This window comes from Primulina tabacum, chromosome 17, assembly GCF_025594145.1.
Source record: "Primulina tabacum isolate GXHZ01 chromosome 17, ASM2559414v2, whole genome shotgun sequence".
Lineage (NCBI taxonomy): Eukaryota > Viridiplantae > Streptophyta > Magnoliopsida > Lamiales > Gesneriaceae > Primulina > Primulina tabacum.
In genome coordinates this window covers 14,947,144-14,963,030 of record NC_134566.1, presented here as the reverse complement: position 1 = coordinate 14,963,030, position 15,887 = coordinate 14,947,144, and the positions used below count along the sequence as shown (strand labels likewise).

At 33.8% G+C, this 15,887-nt stretch overlaps 1 protein-coding gene across 2 annotated transcripts; it reads left to right on the top strand.

The window, feature by feature from the left end:
* The first annotated feature begins 7,531 nt into the window (after window positions 1–7,531).
* Window positions 7,532–11,961, top strand: LOC142530938 (protein HOTHEAD-like). 2 transcript variants are annotated; one of them, XM_075636876.1, is made up of 6 exons: window positions 7,532–7,761; window positions 8,597–8,990; window positions 9,924–10,234; window positions 10,429–10,814; window positions 10,956–11,524; window positions 11,645–11,961. In XM_075636876.1, exons 1-6 carry the CDS (start codon window positions 7,677–7,679, stop codon window positions 11,697–11,699), a joined length of 1,800 nt encoding a protein of 599 aa, XP_075492991.1. In that variant the 5' UTR covers window positions 7,532–7,676; the 3' UTR covers window positions 11,700–11,961. The 2 variants fall into 2 exon arrangements, with proteins under 2 accessions (XP_075492991.1, XP_075492990.1); XM_075636875.1 differs by having other exon boundaries at window positions 7,540–7,761; window positions 8,585–8,990.
* The last annotated feature ends 3,926 nt before the right edge of the window (window positions 11,962–15,887 follow it).

Genomic DNA, 15,887 nt, shown 5'->3' with positions numbered 1-15,887 from the left:
CAAACGTATTCCTTTTATTTTCAAAAGAGATCGTGAAATCTTTACAAAGAAATAAATTAAGATACAAATCGAAATTTTTATTTATTTGTTCAAAATAATATATTTTCAATCTGCATTACAAGATCTTGACCATGATTATTCTTTCAACTTCAAGCTGCTCAACTTAGCACACATTTACCAGACTACATCGGATCTTATAATGATCATTTTGTGCTACCCTATCAATTCAAGTTTTCAAAGCTAACCGTTGGTGTTTGTATTGGTTTCGGTTCCTTAAATAGCCAAAAGATGTTGTGTGATCACTAGGAGTTTCAATTTATGCAGTGATAAGTCACGATCAAATTGAGTTATTAAAAAGTGTTGTAAAACAAAATTTTTCTAGTGGATTCCTTCCTAGGTGGAAGAAGGGGTGACATAAGATTATTTTTCCCCGAACATACATAAATTCTTCTTCTTTATCTTGTGCACTTTCTATTGATTGCTAGCATATCTAGCCATTTTTTTAAATTGTCGCTTATATTAAATAAATATTTTATGACTTGTCTAGCCGGACTATTTCCGCACTTGTCTATTTTAACAAGATTCTAAAAAGCGGTAGCTGATAAGCATGATGCCAACATAAAATATAATTTTTGTCTAAGTATTATGTTATTAATAAAATTTTGTATATCAGTCAACCATCCTTTTAAGTTTACTACAACCTTTATATTGTGAAACTTTAACATTTTTTTCAACATAATATATAGATTTAAGCTTAAACATTTAATTATTCTTGTTCATCTTCTTGACATCTTCTTCCTTTTCATCTGATGCAAATTATTTTTCGTGAAGTGATCTTTCATCTTCAACATTTGTCTCAACATCTTCGTCTCCACCATCAACAATCCATCTTTGTCCAATAGTTGCTTCAGTAGCAAGTTGCACATCCACACTTTTTTATTCTTGTCTTCTCCTCTTGTTGATGATCTTAGCATTGTATTGAACATAAACTAAAAAATGTTCAACCTTATGGTATCTAGTCTATTTTTTTTATGGATCTACATAAAAGAAAAATATTAATATTGAATACATATTAAAAATTTAATAACAAATACAAAATAAATAATTAAGTACTTACCACCTCAAAAGTACTCCAATTTCTCTCTCAACTAGAAGAGCTTGTAGTTAAACAAAGAATTTTTTAGCTATTTTTTGCAATTTAGGCATGTCATTTTCATAAAGATGCCATCATCCAACCAAATAAACAAATGAAATAATAAGTCAATAACAATTAGCAAACCAAAAAACAAGCAATAAAAATTACAAAATAAAGTTACTTCTTACGCGGATCATACTTTTCATCATTTTTTTCGCATCTCGCCTTAGCCAATGCTCTTCCGAATCCACCCTCTTTGTTGATATAATTCAATAACGTAACTCTTAATTTACTACCTCATTTTGACTATCAATATCACCGGGGAAGAATTGTTCAACACAAGTGAAAAATCTTTTTGTGACTACTTTTTCACTTCCTATGCTCTGGTCATGGAAGGAGTAATAATGGTTCAAGAAGTAGAGGCCAACTCTAACTGTTGAGGAATCTGTGCATGTTATATTTGATGAGTTTTCGAATTTTCATGATAATAATAACTACAAAGTATATGATTTAAGCAATAGATTGAATGTTACCATTCTTGATTCTAGCAGTGACAATGAGATATTTCTAAGCAGAATGGTTGGAGTCATATCGGAAGCAATTCCTACCTTACATGAAGAAACAACACATAATCAAGCCGCTGAAAAAACTCAACAGAAAATTGAAGAGTAACGACAGCAAGTGATTGAGTTTTGTAGTTCCTCATATCAAATTATTGACTCTAGAGATATAGTAATACGGAGAAGACAAAATTGTTTCAAGAACCGGAAGCGCCCCTTCTTTCAAAGAATGAGAGGAGGACGGGTTATTCACATTTCATTTGATGGTCAGATGCGAATTGAAAGCTAAGCAGTGAGAATTATAAAGATTCCCTGGGGGAAAAATAGAGATGTCTCCTACGTTACCCATAATATATAATATGTAGAAGTATCGACGTAATTTCATAGATTCATTCTGTCTGAATGCTACATGAAGAACATAAGCCAGATGACGGAACGTGAAGACCTAGGATGTAGAAGATCATACCATGAGTGATTCGGCAGATCTGGATTCATATAGATATCTACCCATGTGGTATTTCATTGTACCATATATATAAGATCCATCTAATAGATATCATCATCCACATCCAGAAAGCCGTATGCTTTGGAAGAGCTGGTGAAGATATATCTCAAGAAGAGGATGTCGCATCTGTCAATGAAGATACAATAGTCCAATAGAAAGATCCAAATCCATTTGGATCAAGTCTCCGGTGAAATAAAAATCATTCACTCGAGCTGGTTATCGGTAATCCGACCGCGCATATTAGAACCAAAAAAACAAATGATAGATGAGTTCTTACATGATGCGTTTGTCTATAAACTTGAACCTAATAAGATAGATGAGGCATTAAAAGATTCAAACCAGGTAGATGCAATGCATGAAGAATTTAATCATTTTGAGCGAAGAAAGGTTTGACTTCTAGTTCCCATACCATCTAATCAACATGTTATTGGAACCATATGGGTGTTAAAAAAATGGATGAGAATAGATCAATTGTAAGAAATAAAGCTAGATTTGTAGCTCAATGATATATACATGAAGAGTATGTTGACTATGATGAAAATTTTTCTTCTGTTGCTAGACTTGAAGCCATTATAATATTTCTTGCATTAGTTGCATTTAATAATTTTAAAGTTTATCAGATGGATAATGTTAAGTCTGCAATTCCTAAGGACTTACTTAATGAAAAAATATATGTTGAACAACCACCTGACTTCGTAAATCACATTCATCTTAGTTATGTTATATATATACTTGACAAGGCATTGTATGGATTAAAACAAGCTCTTCGTGCATGCATGGTATTATACATTATTTAAATACAATGTACAAATGCTTAATTGGCTCATTACTATGTCATATCTAGCCGTTAACCAGCTAGACGTCGTGTTTTCTGTTTGCTTATATGCTCATTTTCAGGCTAATCATAAACAATCTCATTATACTGCAACTAAACACATTCTTAAATATCTTAAGGGTATTCCATGCATGGGTGTTTGGTATCCCAAATACTCAAAGTTTTAACATTATTGGCTTTTCAGATGCAAATAATTCAAGTTGCAAGATCGACAAAAAGAGCAATAGTAGATCATGTCAGTTTCTTTGAGAAAAAAAGTATCTTGATTCAGCAATAATCAAACATCAATCGCCACATCAATGGCTGAAGATAAGTACCTAGCCATTGGGAGTTGCTGCACATAATTAGTATGGATTCAACAACAATTGCAAGATTATGACATTCAAGCCGCTGATTCACCAATCTTCTGTGATAATAAAAGTGTCATAAAAATCATCTGCAATCCTGTCTCACACTCTCGGACCATGCATATTGACATTAGACACCATTTCATATGAGATCATGTAATGAGAAAGGACATCTGGCCAGATTACATTTCAACATACAATCAAGCCGCTAGCATTTTCACTAAGCCATTACCCGACGCTAATTTTTCTTTATTTCGTAATATTTTGGCTTAATATATTTAAATTAATTCACAAATTCAGGGAAACTAAGGTCGAGCCGATAAAACAATATGTAAAGCTGGCACACAACTCTGACCGCTCCGACTAGAATTTGTGAAAACTTGACTTTATCACATGCTTTGATTGTTTCCTTCTGAAACATATTAAACGGTCTGTTTCATTTTATTTTTAATACTTTCAAATATTGAATTATTTCAAATCCTGCGTTTATTTTAATGGTTATTATTAGCATTTAAACTATTTTTATTTTTACTTGGATATATGAACGGAAAAAAGTCACTTTTGGACTTCTCAAATTTTAAAATTTTAACTAGTGGCATACAGAAACGTGGACTGTCATGTCAATCAAATCAAATCGTTAATCATAATTGTTAAAACACAATTACACTTGCTTATTATATTTGTTAATTAAATTAATATAGTTTCACATAATATATTGATAAATTAGATAATCTCGTAAAAACATAACTTATGAATTGAAATTCAATAATTATATAAGATTAAGAAGTAAGTGAACCGATATCATAACAATTATTTGATTTATTAATAGATTTTATATTGTGTTTGTTTTTTTCTTTTTATTTCAATATTAATTTATTTAGATAATTAATTCTCTAATCATTTAGTTAACTAAAGAATTAAGATTGTGATAAATTTTTATATATCGATCTCTGTGAGACGATAGTCATATTTGTTACACCGTATTAATAATTGACTCGTACACTCGCGATATTATCGTCTTGGAGAGATTTAATTATCATACATTATTGTGCTTGAAAAGTTTGAAACAAATACAATTAAGGTTAGGTACAACTTAAAACCCAACAAATTCATGTATCAATTTAAAACATTTAGATATTGTAGCATTATATAATCCATCTAATCTAATTTCTAATAAAATGTATGGACGAAACAAAATTTTAACCGATTTTTTTTTTACTTCTGAATTATGATATTCAAACATGCCTAGTTTTTAATTAAAAGCAGAGTATGTCTCTTGTGAGACGGTCTCACGAATCTTTATCTGTGAGACGGATCAACCCTACCGATATTCATAATAAAAAGTACTACTCTTAGCATAAAAAGTAATACTTTTTCATGGATGACCCAAATAGAGAACCGTCTCATAAAATACGACCCGTGAGACTAGAGGTGTTCATCGGTCGTCGGTTATGTTTTCGGTTTTTTATTTCGGTTTTTTCGGTTTTCGGTTTTAGAAATATATAATCCGATATCCGAACCATTTTTCTTCGGTTCGGTTCGGTTTTCTACCAAAACGATTCGGTTATTTCGGTCGGTTAATTCGATTTTAATATAATTATTTAAAATAATAATATAAATATATTGTAAAATATAATATGTTAACTTTTTACATGTTTTCTTAGTGAAATATTTAAATATAATGTCTAAATTAATTTAACAAACAAAATATTGTCTAAAATAATTAAATAAACAACAATCACCTAAAAATTGTTCAAAATAGTTCTTCGTTCACTAAATATCATATCAAAATATATAATATCAATAAAAATATAAAAAAAATTATTAATTTATTGAAATTTCGGTTTTTTCGGTTTTTTCGGTTTTGACATATATAATCCGAAACCGAACCAAATAAACTTCGGTTTTAACATTTATATCCGAATTACTAAATTCGGCTTTCGGTTCGGTTTCATTTTCGGTTTTTTCGGTTTGTATTTTCGGTTTTTTCGGTTTTATCCGAAGTTTGAACACCCCTACGTGAGACCGTCTCACACAAATTTTTGCCATAAAACTATATGTGCCATTTTTCTGATAAAAGATAAAAATAGAGTAAATTAAATCATCGCGTAAATTTTTAGAGTGAAAATATTAAATCTTGATACAAAAATTAAAAACCACACGAAAATTATAATTTCCAGCTGGGTAGATAGCAAATTTTCATGTGCAATTGTCTGTGTAGATTAAATGCGACAGGTCTGAGTTAGGGGCTCACATTAATTAATGTACATCCAACCCATGTTTTATATCTTAATTTTTTTATAAAAAAAATATATTTATTAACTTTATTTACTATAAAAACTTTGCTCCAAGTCTAGGAATAATAATCTAAACATCATTAAACATTTATTCAATTAAATATATACTTAAAAATTGTATCTCGTCACGCCATTTTTTCTTGTAAAAAAACTAGTCGTAGTTTCAAATTTTATTTTATTTTTTAAAAAATAAAAACCAATTCTAAGATATAAAAATAAATAAATATTTCTATGTATAAATGTGCATATGGCGATGACAGCAATTAAGACAGTCCGTACTACCTTAATATGAAAAAAAAAATAAAAAGAATAATTACTTTGGTGAAAGTATATGGTTAGTAAATAATGCAAATGGCCCACACTCAAATTTGTAACCTAATCATCCATGATGTGTGTGGTCGTTGGTGAAGGGTGGGTGGAACGATCAAGTTTTATATATATATATATATATATATAAACACACACACACACACATCATATATAGTTGTGATTACTGATTATAACAATCGATACATGGTGGTTAAGTTGCTGTATGATCATAAATATACGAGTTGTACTTTTATCATTAGCTATATCTTTTGGAAAAACAACAAACGGATCAACCTATATATACACACACATATATATCATATATAATTGTCATTACTGAGTATGACAATCGATATATGGTGGTTGAGTTGCAGTATGGTTAAAAATATAGTTATACTTTTATCATCAGCTATATCTTTCGGAAAAACAACAAACGTTCAGTCCTACAGTTGATATCAGAGCTAAAATCACGGGTTCGATTATCATTGATTGCAAAAAATGCAATTACTGTGAGAGAGATTGTTGAATGCACAATCAAAACGTTAGGTTTGAGTTATTTAAAATTTAAAAGATTTTTGTTGCACCATTAACAACAAATATAAATTTTAATAAAACGACATGTGCTCGATCCGACATATATAAAACATATATAAATAATAATAAGAGTTTCGAGAAAAACACTCTCTTACCCTGAATGTCTACTACTTCATATAAACATTATTAAAATAAGATGTATCTAAAATTTTTGTCTTGTAAGATATATGTTATTCATTAACGCGCACTTTTTCTAACGGTGCAACGAATAAGCGGTGGAAAAAAAAATATTATATTCATTATTCTATAAAAATATACGTAAATTTTAATTTTAATAATAATGATTAAAATTTTCATCAACCTTACCCATTTCTTCTCCCATTTTCTTTTCAACCCTTTGTTAATTTATAAAGATTACCTATCTCAAAATCAATATTTCTTGGACATACCTATAAAAACTATATTCAAAACATTATGATCCAAGTGTTATGCGATTAATACATATACGTAGCATCAAACGTTTTTTACTCTATAAAAAATTATAGTTAGTAATTACGGTAAAACTCAAATCTTTTTTAATATAATTAAAAACTATGATTTTTTTTAAATAAAAAAAATCTGAATGCCGCTTCCGCAATTATGATCTTTCCAACTGTGCCATTCATTTTCCCATTAAATGCCAATTTCCACAGTCGGGATATCTGTTACATTAAATGCGCTTTATATTACGAAAAAAATAGCAAAAATTTTAAATCTCATAATAATTCATCTCTTGTTTCCTCCACTCAAAAATTTAGAATCCAACCACATTCTTAATGATTCTTATCAAATCCTGTGCATAATTATTTAGGCAATTAATCATCATAAATTATTGTTCTCCCCCCTGCATGCATGCACGCATAGCATTAATCAAATCAAATTAATTTAAAGGGCCTTTATTTCTTTGCATCTCAGCTCTCATATATATATATATATATATATATAGATTTTGACAGACATATATATTATATATATATTCATATGAGACAGAGAAAGAAGGCCAACCAGAGAAGGACACATAGAAATGGAGGTGTAATTTGGGGGGGAAGCAGCTGCTTTTTTAATTTTATTATTATATTTTTTTTGGGTGTTGCAGCCTCCTTAGAATCCCCCCAATGGCTTTTCTTGGTGGTGGTCTTGGTTTTTATTGTGCTGCTCTTCTATTCTTCTTCCTCACCGTTCTTCTCACTTTCTGTCAAGGTTTCTACACCAAACCCTCGTGTGTCTCTCTCTCTGTCTCTCTCTCTGTGTTCTTGATGTATGCATGTATACATACATATACATACAGTTTTGATATCCTGCACACCTACCGTGCACACCTTTGTGAGCACCGATGAGGTGTCACTCGTCCATTGAATGTGATGAAATATAGAAAAATTGCCCATCCAATGGGCGAGTGACACCTCATCGGTGCTCACAAATGTGTGCACGGTGTGCAGGATATCAAAACTGCATATGCATGTATATGTATGCTTTCGTTTTTGCAAGAAAGATTCAAAATATTCTAGCTTGTTGAAGAAATGGGATTCGATGCACAAACTTATTAGGGTGGTTGAAGTTCATGTTTTTAGGAAAATTGTATGCAAGATTTTTTGGGAGATTTTAATGAAAGGACACTTTGGTGGATTTGAGTGGTTTTTATCTACTTCTTGCTTTTCTTGGCTTTTGGTATCATCTACTTAGCTTTGGGAGTTGGACATGTGAATCCAATTTTTGAAATTTTCTTGGCCAAGATTAGATTTTTTTTTTGCCCACTTTGATCATTTCATAATCTTTATTATAGAATTCCACCTAATTATGAATTAGTAGGATATTATCCAAACTTGTAGTAAAAATGTGCGTTGTTTATGAATCCTTGATATTGAAGAAAAAGACTCAAATTTATTTGATGCATTTTTGTCACATTCCCTTAACGTTTGGGGCTTAACTTTTAATGAATGTTGAAATTGCGATTTTAAGTTCTTGAATTTGTTAAAAATGCGATTTTAAGTGATTTGCCTTTTCCCTTCTTTAAATGGTGAAGTCGTTATTTCAGGTGTTGAATATGAACATCCGGCGCAATACCGTTACCCGTTCATAGCACCCGCGAGCTCATTCTCATCTCCGTCGCCTCCTTCAACCAATCGGCACGTCCAGGGAGAAGACAGCGCCTTCGACTACATCATCGTTGGCGGCGGCACGGCTGGCTGCCCCCTCGCTGCCACCCTGTCACAAAACTACAGCGTTTTGCTGCTGGAAAGAGGAGGAACCCCGTTTGCGAATTCTAATGTTTCGTTCTTGCAGAATTTCCACATTACTCTGGCCGACATTTCGTCGACCTCCGCCTCCCAGATGTTTATTTCGACCGATGGGGTTTTTAATTCTAGGGCTCGGGTTTTGGGCGGAGGCACTTGCATCAATGCTGGATTTTACTCCCGGGCAAGCTCAAGGTACAACCTCCCAGTTTTTACTCTCGTTTATTTTTCTTTTCTTTTTCCTGATTTTGATGGTGTCGTCGGTTTTATGACGATGTTCTGTGTGTCGTGTGGTAATTGGAGGTTTTTCTATTTGATTGCATTTATTGTGAAGCAAATGATCCATGTGAACGAATTTATTTTTCAGAGTTTACATCTATACACAAAACTATGAACGAATTTGATTGTTGTTCCCTTCATTGTTGGTTTTCAACTTGGCAGTCAATCAGTATTTTTAATTCAATCAGGCATGATTTTGAACCTTTTATCGAACTAATGTAGCAATCTAGTTAGGAAAATGGTTAATTTTGCAACTAAAATTCTTGATTATTGGTACCACTAAAGAGGTACAGTGAGCATAAATGCCCACAATAGTTTGGTGGGGATGGTTGCATATTCAAGGTTTGCTCGGTAGACTGAAAAATATGCTGTCGCCAGTATTTTATCACAGTTATGCTATATTTTACACCCTGTCTTTTCTGCTAGTGATAATTTATCTAGTCAGGTGTACTCACTAGAGTTTGCCTCGTTTGATTTGGCTTGTGATTAGTTAAGACTTACATAGATAAAAATATATTTGTATTTGTAAATACTCAAAAACACTAGAAACTGAAGTTTGTAATAACCATTGGCATTGATTTGATATCTTATATCAGGCACAGAATGGAAACGGCTTTTAAACTATGAATTTACAAGATAAGTAATCATGTCTTGAACCGATATTCATTATTGATATTTTTTCCACAGAATTAGATTTATGTGGAATTACCATTTGAGAATCTTAAATTGTAACCAGTATTGTGCATTACTAAACATTAGCAAATGGAACAGTTCCAGTTAACATTTTGTGGTTCATTTCTAGTGACTGAATTGGCATGGCGTTGATTCTTGAATTTTGTGATTTTGCAGATACGTTAAGAGAGTAGGCTGGGATGCTGAATTGGTGAACGAGTCATTTCCTTGGATTGAGAAGCAAATTGTTCATCGGCCGCCGTTCAGGTCCTGGCAGAGAGCAATAAGGGATAGCCTGGTAGAAGTTGGGATTTCTCCTTTCAATGGATTCACCTACGACCATTTATATGGTACCAAAGTTGGTGGAACCATCTTTGACAGATTTGGCCGCCGCCACACTGCTGCCGAGCTTCTTGCCTCCGCTAATCCTGAAAATCTCCGTGTTTTGGTACATGCTACAGTTCAGAAAATTGAGTTTGATACAACAGGTAGGTCCCGAAAGAAAAACTTAATTGAGTTCACAGCGGCCAAAACATATAGGAATTTATTATCAACTAGGAACTCTGGGAAATGCCATGGAATGGTAAATACGAGTTGTACGATAGGTCCCGGTATGCTATAATAACAAATTTATGATCAACACGTGATGATGTTATGGTAATCGTATAATTTTTTGAAGCAGGAAAAAGGCCAAGAGCAGTTGGAGTTACTTTCAAAGATGAAAAGGGGAAAATACACCGAGCGTTTATCTCAAAAAGGGCTCAGAGCGAAGTCATTGTTTCATCTGGTGCAATTGGGAGCCCTCAACTGCTGATGCTTAGTGGCATTGGCCCTAAGCATGAACTTGACAAATTCAACATTCCTGTAGTGCTAGATAATGAATTTGTGGGAAAGGGCATGTCTGATAACCCTCTCAACACTATTTTTGTTCCGAGTAATAAGCCTGTAAAGATGTCCCTCATCGAAACTGTTGGTATTACAAAGTTTGGGGTGTATATTGAAGCTAGCTGTGGTTTTGGACAGTCTACTGAGAGTATTCACTGGAATCATGGAATTGCTTCAGCTGAGGTGGGTAAAGAAACTTAAAAAATTTGAACTTTCTGCTTCTTTTTATTTCTTTACATTATACTAATACTTATATATTGAATATTTTCCTTAAATCAAATAAAGTTTGAAACATCTAGTTGTCAATTTCTGTGATGTTACCAGATAGGTCAGCTATCAACAATTCCTCCAAAGCAAAGAACACACGAAGCAATTAAAGCCTTCCAAGAGAGAAAAAGAGACCTACCGTATGAAGTTTTTCAGGGAGGCTTCATCCTCGAAAAGATTGCCAAGCCACTGTCAACTGGCCACATAAGCTTAAAAAACACGAATATTGAGGAAAACCCATCAATCACCTTCAATTACTTTAGTCATCCAGATGATCTAGCACGATGTGTAGCAGGAATAAGACTCGTGGAAAAAATTCTTAGATCGAAACGCTTCACCAACTACACACAGTATGACAAGGAAACAATGAAGAAGTTGCTAAATATGAGTGTTGAAGCCAATGTGAATCTTATACCGAAGCATACCAACAACACATCATCATTGGAACAGTTCTGTAAAGACACCGTGATTACAATTTGGCATTATCATGGAGGGTGCCAAGTGGGCAAAGTGGTGAGCCATGATTATAGAGTTCTTGGAGTCCACAGGCTCCGTGTTATTGATGGTTCAACGTTCCATGATTCCCCAGGGACTAATCCTCAAGCCACGGTTATGATGATGGGCCGGTAAGGTTACAACTCAAAACTTTCCTATATGCTAAATAATCAACATAAAAAGAAAGATTATTTTAAAGTTTAGGATCAATATTCTGATTAAATTTGAAAATGTAAAATATAAACATGCAGGTACATGGGAGTGAAGATACTGAGAGAGAGATTAGGCAGAGCAGCTGGAGTTTAAGTAGTAGCACCATTTACAAGTAAAAGAGGTTCAATTTGTTTTTATTATTATAGGGAAAATTTTATTCTTTTCCATCCTTTAGTTAGCTAGCAATTAAATGTAGAGACGCAGGCTTGCATTTGAGGATGTAGAAATCATGGATATCTATTATGTTGTATCTTGAAACTTGAAGAATCAGTTCTCTCCCGATACTGCTTTGCATGAATCTACTGTGGTTATCTTTTCTCAAATGGAGTTTCCTTCTATTGATTTCTACTTTAAATTCTTTTATTCCTTTTCCTATTTCTTACCATCGTTTAAAATAAATAATTTGGTAAACGGACTTAACCATATTTACTCCTGTAATTGCTTCAGCAAGTTTAGCAAGTGTCTTAATTTGGAAAAGGATTTGAGTGCCAGCCATTAAAAGCTGGTGGTACATCTGTCAAGAGTTCACAGAATTGCAGTGGTTTTAAGACGAAGAAGACTATATCAACTACCTAGTAATCAATGAGGATTCCTACTTTTCTAGATAGATAATGAAAAGACTGTAATTAGATTTCATAATTGTTGTTGTGTCACTTTTTCACTCATTTGAACAAAGCTGCACCAATAGGTCAAGTGAAGCTCTGTATATAGCTCGTTTACTTGGATCCCATGTGATTGGATATGACAGAGGTTGGATAACAATTGCTAAATACTAAAATGTTTAATTTGGTTGATTAAATTTGGAATAAATTAGTAAATTACAAATTTACCATTTTTAATATTAATAAATAAAAATAAAAATATATATACGAAAGATTATATTGTAATTTTATAATTAATGATTTGATTGATGTGAAATAAATAATTAATACAGAAATTTAAAATCAAACGTTTGATGGTCCCGATGCTTGTAGTATTATCATTTTAGATGGTATGTTCCAAGATTAATATGTGTAGTCTATTCGAAATATTAATGAGATGGGGTGAACTTAATGAATGACTTTAAATGGATTGGAAATATAAACACTATCATTTTTGTTATGAAATAGACTGATTTTAGATCTTTGTTACGAGACTTTTTGTTAAATAACTTCGGTGTCAATATACATCAGTCTCGAGGCGTGACAGAAACTCAACCATCCATTCATGTTGGTCATACATTGAGAAGATAAAATTCTATAGATAACAAATATTTTGCATTTGGATTTTTAGATTATACTTCGGTTATTTTTGTCAAAACAAATGTTTTTAAATAAGGCACGCCAAGTTTATAGCTAATAAATATCAACTTGATAGACAATTACAAATTTTAGTGTTAAAGTAAAGGACTTGTTTATTGGTAGAGTTTTACTAGAATTTAACTAATCAAATGGCTCAAAAAAACAAAGGTGATGGAGATACATGGAAACCTCTGTTGGGAAATTACCCCGAAGCGATGCCGATCACGATGATAATATAGTACCCAAAAAATGCGGAATAAAGTAACCAACAAGAACACAAAGATTTATGTGGTTCACCCAAGATAGGCTACTTCCACGGAGCTACTGCAGATCTTTTATAACAGGAGAAATATTACAACAAGTGTATACAATAATACACTAAATATCTCACACTCCCAACCCGAGTATAACCGAGAAAATATTTTCTCTAACTCACACAAGAGAACAAAAAAAACTCTCTTTTTTTTTCTCTTATTTACGAAGCCTTGTAATTGCTTCGTTTTGTTTTGGGATGATTTTAAAGTGCAAATGATGCACTTATTTATAGCTGTGATCCTCCCGTGTGAACAAAAAAGAATGTGTTTCTTCTTCTGTCGGCCGCCATTCAACCATTTCAAATTTGACACGTTTGGTATTAAATGCATTGGCCCCACTTTTACCTAACATTTCTCCCACTTGAAGACTTGATTTCAATCATGTCTTCACACCATCAGTGCAGCAGCTCATATCTCCAATGTTACTCTTGGAGACCAACTGAAGTCAAACACAACTTCAGTTTGTCAGTGGTTACTGTCTTCGTGAGCATATCAGCATGATTCTTGCTTCCAGGAATCTTCTCAAGCATCAAGACTCCATTTTCCAGTACTGATCTGATGAAATGGTACTTAACCTGTATATGCTTTGTCCTAGCATGATAAACAGGATTTTTTGCTAAGTGAATAGCACTCTGACTGTCACAGTGTAATTTGCTACTCTCAAGCTTCTGACCTAATTCCTCCAGAAAGGATCTCAACCATATCATCTCCTTGCTAGCTTCTGTTACAGCAACGTACTCAGCCTCAGTAGTCGAAAGCGCAACAATCTTTTGCAGCTTAGACACTCAGCTTACAACTGTACCACCTAATGTAAACACATATCCAGTAGTACTTTTACTGCCGTCACCACCCATATCGGCATCGACAAAACCCTGTAAGCCCAATTTTGACCTCCTGAAGCATAAAGAACAGCTAGCAGTACCTTCAAATACTTGAGAATTCACTTAACTGCTTCCCAGTGTTGCTTTCCTGGATTACTCATAAACCTGCTCACAACTCCCACTGCATGTGCTATGTCTGGTCTTGTACACACCATTGCATACATGAGGCTTCCGACAGCAGAAGCATAAGGAACCTTATTCATATAAGCCTGCTCCGGCTCCGTCGATGGTGATTGTGCTTTGGTTAGTTTGAAATGACTAGCCAAAGGAGTACTCACAGATTTAGCTTCATCCATACTAAATCTGCTAACCATCTTTTTCACGTACTCTTCTTGAGATAACTTCAAGAATCCATTCACCCGGTTTCTTAAGATCCTCATTCCAAGGATTTGCTTTGCAGCACCCAAATCCTTCATGGCAAATTCTTTTGATAAATCTTTCTTCAGTTTATCAATTTCTTCCAGACAAGCTCCAGCTATCATCATATCATCTACATATAGTAGTAGTATGATATAAGAACCGTCAAAATTTTTCACATAACAGCAGTGATCAATTTGACACCTTAGGAAACCATTTTCACTTATGAATCCATCAAACTTCTTGTACCACTGTCTTGGAGCTTGTTTGAGACCGTACAAGCTCTTCTGAAGTTTGCACACCATTCTCTCTTTTCCCCGTACTTCAAAGCCCTGTGGCTGCTTCATATAAATTTCTTCATCTAGATCACCATAAAGAAACGTAGTCTTTACATCCAACTGCTCCAAATGTAAGTCTTCCTTCGCCACTAGTCCAAGTACAGTCCTGATAATGGTTAATTTAACCACCGGAGAGAAAATCTCGGTGTAATCAATTCCTTCCCGTTGTTGGAAGCCTTTTACAACAAGTCTTGCCTTGTACCGCTTGCTACCATCATGATCTTCTTTTAACCGGTATACCCACTTGTTATGTAACGCCTTTTTGCCTTGTGGAAATTCTATCAACTCCCACGTTTGATTGGATGACAGTGAATCCATCTCATCCTCCATGGCCAGCTCCCACTTGGTTGAATCATCATTTTGCATTGCCTCTTTATAGGTCTCCGGTTCACCTTTGTCTGTCAGCAAAATATAGTGAAGTGCAGGGGAGTAGCTCTCAGGTGGTCTAATGGTTCTTAAAGATCTCCTGAGTTCAATCACCGGTGTTTGTGGGTCATCATCTTGTGCAATTTCTTCTTCATTTTCCTGGTTACTGGTTTTCGATTCATTCACAGGAATATATGTCAATGTCACTTCCTCAGTCTTCTTGACTTCAGGACATTCATCTCCAGCTCCAATGTCTGACTTGTCTTTGTACAGAAGTTGCTCATTAAAGATTACATCCCTGCTCCGAATGATCTTCCGATTTTGGTCATCCCAGAAACGATAACCAAACTCATTATCTTCATAACCAATAAAAAAACACTTCTTTGATTTCGGACCAAGTTTTGTCCTGCTTGCTGAATCAATATGAACGTAGGATAGACATCCAAACACTTTCAAGAAAGAAAGGTTTACTTCTTTGCTGCTCCAAACCTCTTCGGGTATTTTGTAGTCCAGTGGTACCGAAGGTCCTCTGTTGATCAGATATGCTGCAGTGTTAACAGCATCAGCCCAGAATGATTTTGGCAATCCAAAATGCAATCTCATGCTCCTTGTACGTTCATTCAAGGTCCTGTTCATCCTTTCAGCTACACCATTCTGTTGAGGTGTACCAGGAATGATTTTCTCCATCTCGATCCCGTTCTGTGCACAATATTTCTTGAACTCATCATCTTCATATTCTCCACCA

Bases quoted from the DNA above. Each gene is read 5' to 3' on its own strand.
- LOC142530938 (XM_075636875.1), top strand. From the start codon at position 7,677: ATGGCTTTTCTTGGTGGTGGTCTTGGTTTTTATTGTGCTGCTCTTCTA. The intron at 10,235-10,428 runs GTAGGTCCCGAA...TTTTTGAAGCAG, and splicing joins AATTGAGTTTGATACAACAG to GAAAAAGGCCAAGAGCAGTT. The intron at 11,525-11,644 runs GTAAGGTTACAA...ATAAACATGCAG, and splicing joins ACGGTTATGATGATGGGCCG to GTACATGGGAGTGAAGATAC.